Source organism: Amblyraja radiata, chromosome 3 (genome assembly GCF_010909765.2).
Source record: "Amblyraja radiata isolate CabotCenter1 chromosome 3, sAmbRad1.1.pri, whole genome shotgun sequence".
Classification (NCBI taxonomy): domain Eukaryota; kingdom Metazoa; phylum Chordata; class Chondrichthyes; order Rajiformes; family Rajidae; genus Amblyraja; species Amblyraja radiata.
The window spans coordinates 22,864,903-22,880,828 of record NC_045958.1 but is presented as its reverse complement, the minus strand read 5'-3'; the positions used below and the strand labels follow the sequence as shown (position 1 = coordinate 22,880,828).

Here is a 15,926-nt window from a genome sequence, read left to right as displayed (position 1 = left end):
CGTGACAAGTCAGTGAAATTCTTATAGACACCCATAAAGGGAGCTTACAAAGTTACAGATTTCTCCCCCCCCCCCCCGCGCCAGTTCCCCTTTTGTTCTTCCCCCCCATCCTCCCTCCCTCACGGCGGTCCCACCACGCAGGGTCCTCTTTTGTTCCTTCCGTCGGCAGCGACATCCTCACTTCCACGTGTCCGTTCGCCTCCGTCAGTCGGTGCCATCATTGTTCGCCGTACTGGCCTCTCCACTAACATTGCTGTCTCCTTTCCGGACACTTCCGTGGCGCCGACCCAGACCCCAGCCGCATTGCTCCGTCGACCCAGGTACCGATGGCCACGGGCTCCGTCGACCTGCGAGGTTCCACCTCCGACCCGCGAGGTTCCACCTCCGACCCGCGAGGTTCCACCGCCGGTCCAGGCTTCTGCCACTCGTGGCGCCTCTGGAAGGCTTCTGGATGTCAGGTTAGTAATGTAGGTATGTTGCAAAGCCTACCTGAAGCGTCGCTGAATATCTGCCGCTGAGGTTGTGCGCGATTTTGGCGCCGTTTAGAGGGGGCGGGTTTAAAACGCGATTTTCTCTAAGCTGTTCCAATCGAAAATGTTCAGCCTAGTTAATTATTAACGAAAAATCGCTGATAGACCCCGTCGCAAAAGCTATTATTAGGTTTAAAGGCCTTGAATAATAGTTATAGTAGTTTAAAAATCAATCTTTAAACCCGCGACCGTCAGCAACCGCAGGGTCTCATAAAGAAAATAGCAGAAGGTAGGTTGTATATTTTTACATTCAAAAGGGCTTCTAAAGATCCTTTTATACAAAATTTAATATTGCGAGTAGCTCAATTTGGGCCCATTATATCGCGCAGTATTTTTCTCGGCATTTGAGGCACAAATCTACCGCAATGTGAACGTTCTAAACCAGCGCGTTCCACAGGGACCCACTGGAAAGCTGATTTAAATGGGCATTTATTTACAGCAATTGAACACTGAATTCCTTCCATTTGGCCTATAAATTAATGTAAATGAGATTTTAAAATCATGTTTTATTGTGAATTATTTGTGAATATTATTTGGACATTTAGGCTATTTAAAAATGTTAATCATTTATTAAGAAATGGATAGATGTTTAGATCTAGTAATTGAAGTCTGAAATTAGCTACAATTAGGTAACTAACTAATTATATGCTTTAATTTCAGGTCATCCAAGTAAGATTATTTTATATTTGTTTCAGAATGCTTCAATCTATGATAACTGAAAATTTCATTCAGTTCTCTTAATTTTTAAGAAAGTTATGGGCTTTTGACTGTTCACGATCACAACTTTTTTGTTATGTCCATAGAAAATCAATAGGGAACAAGATGCTCATTTCCGAGTATGAAAATGGCCATAACTTTTTAAATACTTGAGATATGAAAGTGAATTAGATGTCAAATTAAACTTATTTTTATGCTTTATCTGATGGGATAAATTACAGACTTGATTTTTAAAATCTCAAAATTTTGTAACATTGCTAAGTAATGCAACTAAGAACTGGGCTTGCTGAAAGTACAGAGGGGAAGTACTAAAATAAGGGCAGATGAGAGAGAGTATGGGAAAAGATAGAGACTGTGCTCGCTTCGAGGCAGAAGGCCAACAGGGCAGTGACACCTGGCCCTTCAGACACCAGTGTGCCTCTCCCCAGCATGACAGTAGCAGAGGTTAGATTGGTCTTCCTGTGGGTAAACCTACAAAAAGCATCTGGCCCAGACGGAGTTCCTGGCTGTGTCCTTAGTGGCTGCGCAGAAACGATGCACCGTGCCCGTAAGAGTCCCCATTGGGCGTCCAGGGAGAGGCCGAAACGACGCCCATCCAGTGGCCTTGCAATCCACCATCATGAAATGTTTGAGAGGCTAGTTATGGAACACATTAAATCCAGTCTACCCAGCAGCTTTGACCCACTGCAGTTCACCTGCCGCCACAACAGGTCCACGGATTATGCTATCGCCCTAGCCCTACATATCTCTAGAACCCCTGGATAAGAGGGATACCTGCGTCAGGTATACCTATTCATACACTACAGCACTGCCTTTAATACCAGTATACCATGCAAGTTTATCACCAAACTCATGGGATTCGTTGTCAGCACTCATCTCTGCAACTGGATACTCGACTTTGACTAACAGACCTCAATCAGTGAGGATAGGAGACAAATCATCCTCTTCGATAATCCTCAAAACGGGGGCTCCGCAAGGATGCATTCTCAACCCCCTTCTTTACTCCTTGTACATTCAGAAGTAATTTAAATAAAGACGATAGTTGATGAAACCATCATGCGCATTTCCTGTTTAAAGATGTTTAAGAAGGAATTGCAGATGCTGGAAAATCAAAGGTAGACAAAAATGCTGGAGAAACTCAGCGGGTGAGGCAGCATCTATGGAGTGAAGGAAATAGGCAACGTTTTGGGTCAAAACCCTTTTTCAGACTGATGTTAGGGTGGGGGGGACGGGAGGAAGAAAGGAAGTGGTGGAGCCAGTGGGCTGAGGGAGAGCTGAGAAGGGGAGGAGAAAGTAAGGGCTACCTGAAATTGGAGAAGTCAGTGTTCATACCGCTGGGGCGCAAACTGCCCAAGCGAAATATGAGGTGCTTCTCCTCCAATTTACAGTGGTCCTCACTCTGGAGGAGGCCCAGGACGGAAAGGTTGGATTCAGAATGGGAGGGGGAGTTGAAGTGCTGAGCCATTGGGAGATCAGGTTGGTTTTTGCGAACCGAGCGGAGGTGTTCGGCGAAGCGATCACCAAGCCTACGCTTGGTCTCACCGATGTAGAGCAGCTGGATGCAGTGGATGCAATAGATGAGGTTGGAGGAGGTGCAGGTGAACCTCTGCCGCACCTGGAAAGACTGCTTAGGTCTTTGTATGGAGTCAAGGGGGGAGGTAAAGCGACAAGTGTAGCATTTCTTGCGGTTGCAAGGGAAAGTGCCCTGAGAGGCGGTGGTTCGGGTGGGAAGGGACGAATTGACCAGGGAGTTACGGAGGGAGTGGTCTCTGCGGAAAGCAGCAGGGCAGGAGATGGGATGTGGCAAGTAGTGGGATCACGTTGGAGGATTATTTGTTGTATGTGACGGCTGATAGGGTGGAAGGTGAGGACAAGGGGGAATCTGCCCTTGTAACGTGTGGGGGGGATGGGGAGTGAGAGCAGAGTCACGGGGTATAGAAGAGACTCTGGTGAGAGGCTTATCTATGGTACAAGAGGGGAACCCCCGTTCCCTGAAAAATGAGGACATCTCCGATGCTCTGGTGTGGAACACCTCATCCTGGGTGCAGATGCGGCGTAGACGGAGCAATTGGGAGTAGGGGATGGAGTCCTTATAGGAAGCAGGGTGGGAAGAAGTGTAGTCCAGATAGCCATGGGAGTCAGTGGGTTTATAGTGGATGTCGGTCAGTAGTCTATCACCTGTGATGGAGATAGTGAGGTCAAGAAATGGTAGGGAAATGGCGGAAATGGTCCAGGTGATTTGAGTGCTGGATGGAGGTTAGTGGTGAAATGGATGAAGTCAGTGAGTTGTGTGTGGGTACAGGCGGTAGCACCAATGCAGTCGTCGATGTAGCGGAGGTAGAGTTCGGGGATAGGGCCACGGTATGTCTCGAACAAGGATTGTTCGACGTACCCTACAAAGAGGCAGGCATAGCTGGGGCCCATGCACGTGCCCATTGCTACGCCTTGTATTTGGAGGAAATGGGAGGAGTCAAACAAAACCTTATGAAGGGTAAGGACCAACTCCGCTAGGCGGAGGAGAGTATCAGTAGATGGGGATTGGTTGGTTCTCTAGTCGAGGGCTTTGAGACCCTCCTGGTGGGGGATGGAGGTGCAGTGTGACTGGACATCCATGGTGAAGATGAGGGAATGTGGGCCTAGAAAACGGAAGTCGACGAAAAGCGTGTGAGCTGTCTTGAACATAGGTAGGGAAGGATTTAACCAAAGGGGATAGGATGGAGTCGAGGTATGTGGAAATAAGTTCGGTAGGACACGAACAGGTAGAAACAATGGGTCTGCCAGGACAGTCAGGTTTGTGGAAATTGGGGAGAAGGTAAAATAGGGTCGTGCGGGGCTGGGGAACGGGGATGAGCATTTCCTGCATGATCATTCTCGTACCCGCTCCTCAGACACAACAGAGATAGTTTCCTTGGTCATCTTTTACCCAATGGCATCACCAGCCACATTTCCTATCTTGCCCCCACCCTTTCTGCAGGAATCACTCTCTCCATCTTCCTCGTCCACTTGTTCCTTCCTACCCACACGCCCTCAGGATACCAGCAGTCAATAACACATCTCTCTACAATGACCTCTTTCTGTGTACCAGTGTACTCCCTTCAATCCATGAAATATATGGTATCTTCTGAGCAATGTTTATCTGATGCCAGGGTAAAGGGCAACACACATAATGGAATTGATGATGATAGTTCCACAAGCACCATTCTTTCTTCCCTCCCCTCACACTCCAACACCCCTGCTTCTGCCAACTACAGCAAACCATTGAATTTGAGATTTGCTAAAATGTTTTTTTGAAAAGCAGGCATAGCACATAATGGGGGTGATTCACTTACCAAACCCAATTGGACATTACTGGTGCAAGCAACTCATCCTTGGAGACTTGATCCCAATGATCAATTTTGTTGAAAATTACTCCCTTACAAGTGTCAAAATAATTTGCCTAACTTGAATAAGCAAATGTTCAAACAACAATGGTTTTCAACATCAAGGTCTGTAAGCTACCTGCAAACAGGTTAGAAAGAACATCTTCAAGAACATGAGTGTTCAACAACTTGAAACCCAACATTGGACAAATCTTTGCTCACTTGTCCTAATGGCTCATGTGATGGTTCAAATTGTAATGGATTTTGTGCATTGGCACAGATTAAAAACTCCCAATCCACTGTCAGAAAACAATGTAATAAATAAGAACACACCCGGATATTTATGGTTATAATACAAAATACTCAAATAACATAATATCTTTATACGCCGATGATGTACTATTGTACATCACAAAACCACAAATTAGTATACCAAACATATTAAATTTAATTGAGGACTTTGGATCCTTCTCAGGATATAGAATAAACTGGAACAAAAGTGAAATTATGTCGATAAAACCAAAAGACTCAACACACCTCCGGAAATTCCCCTTTAAAATAGCCACAGAAAAATTCAAATATTTGGGAATTGAAATTACTAGAAACTACCATGATATGTTTAAAGCCAATTATAATCCCTTACTTAAGAAACTAAATAATTTGATTAAATTCTGGAAAACACTTCCGATGTCCCTAATAGGCAGAATAAACGCTATAAAAATGATCTTTTTACCACAAATCCTATACCTATTTCAATCAATACCTATATATCTCCCAAAATAGTTTTTCAAAAAATTGGACTCAGACATTACAAATTTTATATGGGATTATAAATCCCATAGAATACAAAGAGCACACCTTAATAAACGAAAAGAGTTGGGTGGTCTAGCGCTCCCTAACTTTATGTATTATAATTGGGCAGTAAATATTAAAAATATGATTCACCTGCTGGACAATTCTGCCCAGCAGGTGGACTGGATTGTAATGGAAAGAGAGGACTGCCCTCCGTGTAATATAGGAGCGACTCTCCTCTCACCAATACATCTGAATAACAAAAATTATAATAAAAATCCAATTATACATAGCACAATTAGAACATGGAAACAAATAAAACAGAATCTAAAATTAAGAAACCTATCTCTTTTAATACCAATAGTTAATAATCCATCGTTTAAACCATCAATTATAGACAAATCATTTATACAATGGGAAAGAATGGGAATCAAAACGCTCGGAGATCTGTGTGAATTGGGAAAATTACTATCATTTCAATAACTACAACTGAAATATAATTTGAAAAATAATCAATATTTTAAATATCTTCAAATTCGTGATTATCTGAAAAAATACACAAAAGACTATCATAATATGCCTACAGACTTACTGGATGAAGCAATGAAGACAAAGGCGGAATCAGCGAATCTAATATCGTACTTATATAACATCATCTTAAACATAGAAATACCCACAACTGATGGAATTAGAAGAGACTGGGAACAAGAAAATAGCTATAAAAATTTCAAAAGAGAGCTGGGATAATCACTTACTACAGGTGCATAAATGTTCGATCAACGTACGACATACTCTCATCCAATTCAAAACATTACATAGACTCATTTATTCAAAAACTAAAATAAATAAACTCTTCCCTAATGTCTCACCCATCTGTGATAAATGTCTGTGTCAAGAAGCTACCATAGCGCATTCTTTTGTTTTTTGTACAAAAATCCAAAAATTCTGGAATGAAATATTTGACATCTTTACAAAATTAATTAAAATAAAACTGGTACCAAAACCAGAATGGATCATTTTTGGAATATCGGAAGGTAACCCTGAACTAAACGTGTTTCAGAAGAATTTACTCAATTACGGGCTAATAATGGGGAAAAAGCTCATACTTAAATTCTGGAAAAATGCGCCTACACAAACAATAAAAATGTGGATATCAAATATGTTTGAAACACTACATCTGGAAGAGATGAGATTCCTCTTAGCAGGCAAAGCAGACCACTTCCAAAAGACGTGGTCTACGTTTTTGGAACTATTACAAGCATAAGGTGCAATAGTAATTTTAAAAATAAATAAATAAATAAAAGGTGCCAGGATCTGGCAACGGGGGGTAAAAAAACCAACAAAAACAGACTTGGTTGATAGTCCCCTTTCTGCGGAGTTTAATGTTATAATAGAGCGATTGTTTCTCCTTTCTTTTTCCTTCTTTTCTAGGGTCTACTTTCTTTCTTTACTTCCTTCTCTAACTTCTTTTCTAAGGGGCTTACTTTTCTCAACACTCTCCTGCACCTTCACGACTCTTGCGCACTTTCCTTACTTCCTTTACTTCTATCTTTTTTTTTTAAAGCTCAAAAAATGAAGCGGTACAAAAAATGTATTAAGACATATGTGTTGTGTATTATTGTAACTTACCGTACTTCTAATAAAAAATTAAAAAATAAAATAAATAAATAAAAAATTTAAAAAAATAAATAAAACAATGTAATCATTCCACAATTGTGCTTACATTGTAAAGGTCAAAATGTAAGCATTATCCACTTGCACCTGTACATGGATCATCTGAAATTGTTTACAAGCTCCACAGTCTTTTCCGCATACCTCAAAATTGATATCACAAAAATAAATTAGGCAATGGATTGCATAAATACCTGAATTAGATCCAAAATTCCAAGTTCACTTTCTGAGGAATCCACACAAAAAACAAAATACAAAGTTGCATAATGTCTGTAAATAAGTTTATTGTCTGCTCCTCCAATTAACCTGAAACACACAAAATTACCAAAAGCAATTTACAAATATATCACACCACCAAAACAACTTACTTTTACTACATGAAATATCTATGTATTCTTAAAATAGAGGGTACAATGGTTTAGTTCAGAGCCACTGCCTCACAACATCCAAGAACCAGGTTCAATCCTGACCACTGGTGCTGTATCTGTGGAGTTTGCATATTCTCCCCATGGCCATGTGGATTTCCTGAAGGTGCTCTAGTTTCCTTCCACATCTCAAAGGCATGCAGTTTGGGAGGCTAAATCGCCACTGCAAATTGTCCTAGTGTGCAGGTGACCAATAGAATCAGAATGAAAATGAAGGGAGAATAGAAAATGGAAAAAAAGCATTTTGGATATAAATTGGTGGATGATGGGTCAGCATGACTCCAAGCTGAAGGATCTGACTTGATGCGATATTTTTGTTTTACTCTATTAAAATGATCAATACATTATTTGGTTGCAAGGTAAGTGGCGGTATAAATATTCAGTGTATACATAACTTGAAAGGCAACATTGTGAATTGTATTTAATAGAGTTTATTCACATTTTGGCCTGTCTTGTTCTACAGCATCTACTACTTTTAGTTTAGCGGGCATTTAACATTACTGGTCAGTTTTCCTTGGTTCTGAAAACTCCAATGAGCCAATTAAAATGCCCTGGTCAGCAAAGGAGATTGCCTACGGCTACCTCGATTGCGTATAACTACATAGCGACCCCACTCCACTACACTATGAGTTCAAAAGAACCATGCCGATGAATTTTTACTCGTGGAAAATTTCTCAGCATGCTGAAAAAATTTCCTCGACCAAACTGAGGCCGCGAGTCTGCGGGAACTTCCCTCGAGCATGAAGAAGTTACAGTGACCTCCTAGGACCACATGTCGACCATGCTGCGAGTTTGAGTCGCGTGCAAATTCTTCTAAACTCGTAAATTAGATCCCTGCAGTGGGACAGGCACTTTAATCATCAGTTTTTGGTTGAAGCTAAATTCTTTACACAAACTATTTTTTGCAAGAACCAATACTTACATGCCACCTTCCAAGAAATTACAGACGTTTTCATCTCTTTTTGATACCAAGTGGAACGTCTCCCTTATAATTTGTTGTTGTGTGTCTTCACTCTGTAAATGAGTAAAATAATTTAAAATCTAAAATTAGTTATCAATGCATAAAAAGCTGGCAACTTTTAAAATAAAGTCTTTAATCAGACACTTATAACCAAAGATCATAGAATGTACTACACCTCAGTGCATTGGATTACGCAGGAGTGGAGTATCGTGCTCCGCTCTATAATATTTGCTTATAACTGACAGTGTTAAAGCAACAGCGTCAACTTCCTACATGTTGCTAAGGAGCAACTGTTTGATGTAGATTTGGGGATACAGTTAAGAAATGTGGATTAAGGCGTAAACAAATTATAGATAAATATCCAAAGCAAACATGTCAAAATCAAAAAGAAGACCACTTTTTCAGCCTAATACACCAGTTCGGCAATGAAGCATATTGGAGGCAGAGTGAGAAAAACAAAACTCACAGAACGTTTGAAAGGGAACATGGTTTTGAATTGCTTGTGCTTGTGACGAGTAAATATACAGTAGGACTAATGGCTTACTATGATGAAATTGTTACCAGTCCATTTTATGACTAACAACTCAGACAAATTACAGTGCACACAATGCATTATTCACTACCATGGATTTGAATTATGTATATATAATTGCTAGAGCCAGGATGCTTAGGCACTAAAAAACTCTGAAATGTTTTAAATGTTTTATTTGTTCTTTTTAAATGGCTCATGTCCTGTGTTTGAATTGATTTTTGTATTAAACTTGCTGTAATCAGCTTTGCGGGGAAACAGTTTCTGTGTTTTTAAATGTTTTTTTAATATAATATATTCGTTATCTATATTACTAAAAGTCTGTTCTTGACCGGATTTGGCTTTCTGTGCTGCGATTTCTGAGAGAACGCCGCCATCTACGGCCGTCATTTTTGGCCACCTCGCTCAGAGCCCCCCTCCGCCGCATGTGTGCCGTGGATTTTTCCCGTCGATGAAATATGACAGAGATATTAATGTTTTTACAAAATTCCCCATTCTCTCTGCTGCTCCTGCTGGTGGGATGGGGAAGGGACTATAAAACCAGGAAGTGGTGTGCCCCAATCAGTCTCTACAACATGGAGGTCTGAGCTCTGAATGACTGAACAAATGTCTACACAGCTGTGAGTAAGTACCCTTAATTTGGTTTGAAAATGAAAATATGGTTATGGTTAGTTTGAAGGAAAAAAGCACTGCCTGCAAATGGTTGTTTGGGGGGTTTGGGTTCTCTCTCTCTCCCCCCCCTCCTCCCCTCTCTCCTCTCTCCCCCCTCCTCTCTCCACTCTCCCTCTTCCCCCCCTCCTCCTCTCCCCCCCTCGTCCTCTCCCCCCCCTCCCCTCTCCCCCTCCATCCCTTCCCCCACCCCTACCCTCTTCCCTCCCTGCTCCCCATCTCTCCCCCTCACCCCCCTCTCAGCACCCCCTTTCTCTCCCCCTCACTCTCACCCTCTCTCTCTCCTCCCCTCTCTCTCTACCCCCACCAATCCCCCCCCCCTCTCTAGATGTGACTGCAAGTTGGGGGCTATGCGTCAGTAGATAGGGTGGTTATGGGGTAAAAGGAGCAAATTAATAATATTAATATAATATCAAGGGGGGTAATTAGCGTGAGTGCGGGGGGGGGGGATAGTTAGTGTGTGTGACGCTGCATGCCGCCTCCCCCCCCACAACCGCAAGTTGGGGGAACAGACCCAACGGGTCTGCACTTAGTCTAGTATATATATATATATATATGTGATACTTTGGCCCTTGGGGGAGTGTTTGCTAGTGCTGTCGGGGAGGATTTAAACTAATGTGGCAGGGGGATGGGTGCAAGAGCAGAGAGGCAAAGGGGTGTAAAATGAGGGTAGAAGCAATAGGTAGCAAGGTGAAAAGTAAAAGTGGCAGGCAGACAAATCCAGGGCAAAAATCAAAAAGGGCTACTTTTCAACATAATTGTATAAGAGGTAAGAGTGTTGTTAAAACAAACCTGAAGGCTTTGTATCTTAATGCAAGGAGCATTCGTAATAAGGTGGATAGTTGAATGTGCAGATAGTTATTAATGAATATGATATAGTTGGGATCACGGAGACATGGCTCCAGGGTGACCAAGGCTGGGAACTGAACATCCAGGGATATTCAATATTCAGGAGGGATAGACAGAAAGAAAAAGGAGGTGGGGTAGCGTTGCTGGTTAGAGTGGAGATTAACGCAATAGAAAGAAAGGACATTAGCTTGGAGGATGTGGAATCGATATGGGTAGAGCTGCGAAACACTAAGGGGCAGAAAACGCCAATGGGAGTGGTGTACAGGCCACCTAACAGTAGTAGTGGAGTTGGGGATGGCATCAAACAGGAAATTAGAAATGCGTGCAACAAAGGTGAAACAGTTATAATGGGTGACTTAAATCTACATATAGATTGGGTGAATCAAATTGGCAGGGGTGCTGAGGAAGAGGATTTCTTGGAATGTACGCTGGATAGTTTTCTAAACCAACATGTAGAGGAACCAACGAGAGAGCAGGCTATTCTAGACTTAGTATTGAGTAATGAGGAGGGGTTAGTTAGCAGTCTTGTTGTGCGTGGCCCCTTGGGCAAGAGTGACCATAATATGGTTGAGTTCTTCATTAGGATGGAGAGTGACATTGTTAATTCAGAAACAAGGGTCCTGAACTTAAAGAAAGGTGACTTTGAGGGTATGAGACGTGAATTGGCCATTATAGACTGGCAATTGATTCTTAAAGGGTTGACGGTGGATATGCAATGGAAGGCATTTAAATACTGCATGGATGAACTACAACAATTGTTCATCCCAGTTTGGCAAAAGAATAAATCAGGGAAGGTAGTGCATCCGTGGATAACAAGGGAAATCAGAGATAGTATCAAAACAAAAGATGAAGCGTACAAATTAGCCAGAAAAAGCAGCCTACCAGAGGACTGGGAGAAATTCAGAGTCCAGCAGAGGAGGACAAAAGGCTTAATTAGGAAAGGGAAAATAGATTATGAAAGAAAACTGGCAGGGAACATAAAAACTGACTGCAAAAGTTTTTATACATATGTGAAGAAGAAAAGATTAGTTAAAACAAATGTAGGTCCCTTGCAGTCAGAAACAGGCGAATTGATCATGGGGAACAAGGACATGGCAGACCAATTGAATAACTACTTTGGTTCTGTCTTCGCTAAGGAAGACATAAATAATCTGCCGGAAATAGCAAGGGACCGGGGGTTAAATGAGATGGAGGAACTGAGTGAAATCCAGGTTAGCCGGGAAGTGGTGTTAGGTAAATTGAATGCAGGTGCAGCAGGCAGTGAAGAAAGCAAATGGTATGTTAGCATTCATAGCAAAAGAATTTGAGTATAAGAGCAGGGAGGTTCTACTGCAGTTGTACAGGGTCTTAGTGAGACCACACCTGGAGTATTGCGTACAGTTTTGGTCTCCTAATCTGAGGAAAGACATTCTTGCCATAGAGGGTGTACAGAGAAGGTTCACCAGACTGATTTCTGGGATTCCTGGACTTTCATATGAAGAAAGACTGGATAGACTCGGCTTGTACATGCTAGAATTTAGAAGATTGGGGGGGGGATCTTATAGACACTTACAAAATTCTTAAGGGGTTGGACAGGCTAGATGCAGGAAGATTGTTCCCAATGTTGGGGAAGTCCAGAACTAGGTGTCACAGTTTAAGGATAAGAAGGAGGTCTTTTAGGACCGAGATGAGAAAATCATTTTTTACACAGAGAGTGGTGAATCTGTGGAATTCTCTGCCACAGAAGGTAGTTGAGGCCAGTTCATTGGCTATATTTAAGAGGGAGTTAGATGTGGCCCTTGTGGCTACAGGGATCAGGGGGTATGGAGAGAAGGCAGGGATGGGATACTGAGTTGGGTGATCAGCCATGATCATATCGAATGGCGGTGCAGGCTCGAAGGGCCGAATGGCCAACTCCTGCACCTGTTTTCTATGTTTCTATATTTCTATGAAGTGAAGAACGTTAACAGCACAGTCGGTTAGCTTTCTGACTGAAGCGAAGACCAAGACGACGTAGCAATCCCGATAAAAAGAATTATACGCTCGCCATGATATACGCTCTTTGTTTTATTTTATATTTTATATCTATTATATCTTCGCTAAACTATGCCACTCGCTTTGACGAATGCTATGGATGTATCCATCCAGCATGATCTCTCAGTTCATTAGTTTACACCTTTAATTTAGGTCTCCGTTCCAATACAATAATGATGATTAAAAACATCTAAAAAACGTTACAAATAAAAGGGTCGCTCAGAATTGTCACAAATTATCAACATCGCCTCGCCTGATGAGCATAATAGTAGCAATTCCAAGGAAGATGAGGTAAAATTATATTGTCTGCAATTACAGTAACAAGAATGAAAATTATTGATAACTTTATTATGTTTGCTCGGCATTGGGCCCCCTCTTTCCGCAGGCATACATTATCAGAAGTACAAAGTGGTTCAATAAATACAACGAGCATTTTGTTTTACAGGATGCAAGATGCTTAACATTCTTGCGTGATTAAATAATGTATTTTCAATTGCATTTAGCATTTATTATGTCAACGTTGCGTTAAAACAATCATACATTGACGTTTTTCTTGTGGCTAATCCCATTTCCTGAAATTAACATATTTTTAATTTTAAGAAGATTCAACAAGTGTGCACATCATTTACAGTCTTCACCTCTATTTAAAACATTGCTTTATATTTGGATACATAATTACACAGGATGATTTGCACAAGACTTGATTCCATTTCATGTGTCATAGCTTTTTTTGTTAAAATTCAGTAGCCCACAATTTGAACACATTTTAAAGTAATTTTGCAGCCACGATTCACATAAGGTTATATTTCTGAGGTGACGATTGGTGCAAGATAGGAAGAGAATAAATTAAATCAGGATGAATTAGAAATCACGGCAACCCAACACGCATTATTGATTGGACATATAATACTGATATATTTCTGGGAAACTTGGAGTTAACCTGCCATAGCTTGAATGATTGTATAAATTTGTTTCTGGGTCAAGACTAAAATATGTACCCTTCTGCCCTTTTGCAGATTGTAATAATGGTACTGATTTGTCGTATAATTAATTGCATAATAAAACGCATGGATGTGGCGTTTGGATTGGATTCTCGTTCTAATTAATAGTTCGATGCGAACAAGTGTATGATGGATATTACCGGACTTTTACCCACATAAACATCTCTAATGTATAATTTCACTTGCACCACAAAATCCGAGGAATTAACCTATTTTATCTTGTACATCGCAGGTGAATTCTGGAATATTTCCCATTTTCCAAGTGATTGTTTGCAGGTGACAACAAGTTTCTGTCTCACCACTTCACTGACATATTAACAAGTGTGTACATTACCCGGGAGGTCACAATCAAATATGCCTGCAGTTCAAAGCAAAGAACCTGAAGAAAGACTGGTCGGGTCGCCTACATTGGCGATTCGAGCAATACGCTCCGCTTGTAGATGTGGACGCCGCCATGACAGAAACCGGTTACGGAAATGGCGCTGAAGATTACCCATCGGCTACTGCGGCTTTTTTGTGGAGTGGACTATCTTGCTCCGCTCTATGATCTTTCGTCACTGGTGCATACCCGAAACAAGCTACCGACTCTATATTCATGTCGATATCTTGTGCATTACAACTATCTTTGAGAACTTTAGCTATGGTTTGTATTTCCAAGATCTTTGTTATCCAAAATCACTCTCTCACATTTTCTCTGTATGTCTTTACCTACATCGCCAGGAATTTTACGAATATCGCCAGTTACTTTGTTGAAAACCTGCAAGTTATTCACTAATGTTTTGCCACATTTCTCAAGGGAAATGATAGCTTGTGGGAAGGTTGCAAAATTGGAAGCAATAAACACAAGATTGCGGTGGAAGGACTTTTTCTGCATGATTTCACTGACGATCCTGACTGCTGCATTCTTCTTCTTCAAAACAGGAGACTATTTATTTTATCTTTTCAAAATTTGCAGCATAGTAGAGTACAGCAGAAAGCCATGTACCCCACCTAGTCAAAACGGGCTGAGGAGGAAGCAGAATCTCTGGTGCCATTTCCTTGAACAACTGTACACGTGATGGTGCTTTGAGGAAGATTTTCTTGACATTGGAAACTAGGCGATCGACATTAGGAAAGAAGCTACGTATGTGCTTGGCAATTCTAAGAAGTCCTTGAGCTAAGCATGTCAAAAGCAACATTTTGGGGAATAAAACATTAAGAGCATGAGCAGCTTTTTTCATGTATGGAACTGCATCAGTCACAAACAGAACATTCTCGTATTTTATACCTTCTGGCCAAAGTACAGCAAGTGAAGATGTAAACAACTGGGCAATAGTTGAGCGGTTTGACCACGGTTGTACCGAAGACCACATTGGCAACATATCTCCCCACATCATCGGTTGTCTCATCTATTGAGATCCATGTTTGTTGCATGCAACTTCATCTCTAATTTTCTGCACAATAATGTTGAAGTTACTGTCAACATAATTTTTCTGTAATGATGACCCGCTTGGTATATGTTCCCCTGTGTATTTCTCTAAAAAACCTCTGAGAGATTTGTTTTCCAATTTCCACAGTGGAATTCCAGCAGCAATGAATGCCTTGCACAGATCACGCGAAAACTCAGATTTGTGACTGGAGCCAGCAGTAAATGTAGTGAGGAGACAAGCTCGGGTATTTTGCTTGGGTAATTTACAGCCCAGCGGGATCAACATTGACTTCTCTAATTTTAAATAGCTCTTGTCTTCTCCCTCCTCCTCTACCCCCTCCCCCTCCCCCTTCCCAGCCCTCCTTCTAGTCCTACTGTCTCCGCCTCTTCCTTTCTTTTTCCCGCCCCCCCCCCCATCAGACTGAAGGGTCTTGACCCGAAACGTTGCCTATTACTTCTCTCCATAGATGCTGCCTCACCCGCAGAGTTTCTATAGCATTTGTCTACCTTCGATTTTTCCAGCATCTGCAGTTCTTTCTTAAATAGATCTTGGAGAAGACTGAACCAGCGGGCAGCGGCACGAGCGAATGAACGACCAATGGTGGCGCCCCCGGTTTCACCCCGATGGTGGAAATTTTCTTGTAAGTTACACTATGTTAACACGTTAATAATAACATTAATATTAACATGTTAACATAGAAAACGTCATTGTAATCACGGTACAACTAGAGAAAATAGCACAACCTTGTAGCAAAACAGCAAAAAAAAGGCTGATTTAGGCACTCAATCGTGAAAAAGGAATTATCTTGCTGAAATCATCAAAAAAGGCATGAAAGGGGACATGGCATTAATGACAAAATCCTGGCTCTAATAATTACAGATACATCATTGATATATATTTATAATATACATCAATGATTTAGATGAAGGGATTCAAAGCAACTAGCAAATTTGCAGATGACACAAAGCTGGGTGGCAGTGTGAACTGTGAGGAGGAGGATA

The 15,926-nt window shown here is 41.4% G+C and overlaps 1 protein-coding gene across 1 annotated transcript in view; it reads right to left on the bottom strand.

Annotated features, from left to right (window-relative positions):
• ap3s1 (adaptor related protein complex 3 subunit sigma 1) overlaps positions 1 to 15,926 on the bottom strand; it is a 91,285-nt gene that overhangs the window by 50,863 nt on the left and 24,496 nt on the right. Inside the window, exons 2-3 of the mRNA XM_033017457.1 lie at positions 8,417 to 8,508; positions 7,264 to 7,375 (exon numbers count right to left, since the gene is read on the bottom strand). Of these exons, the coding sequence (XP_032873348.1) occupies positions 7,264 to 7,375; positions 8,417 to 8,508 (204 nt within the window). The remainder of the gene's footprint in view (positions 1 to 7,263; positions 7,376 to 8,416; positions 8,509 to 15,926) is intronic.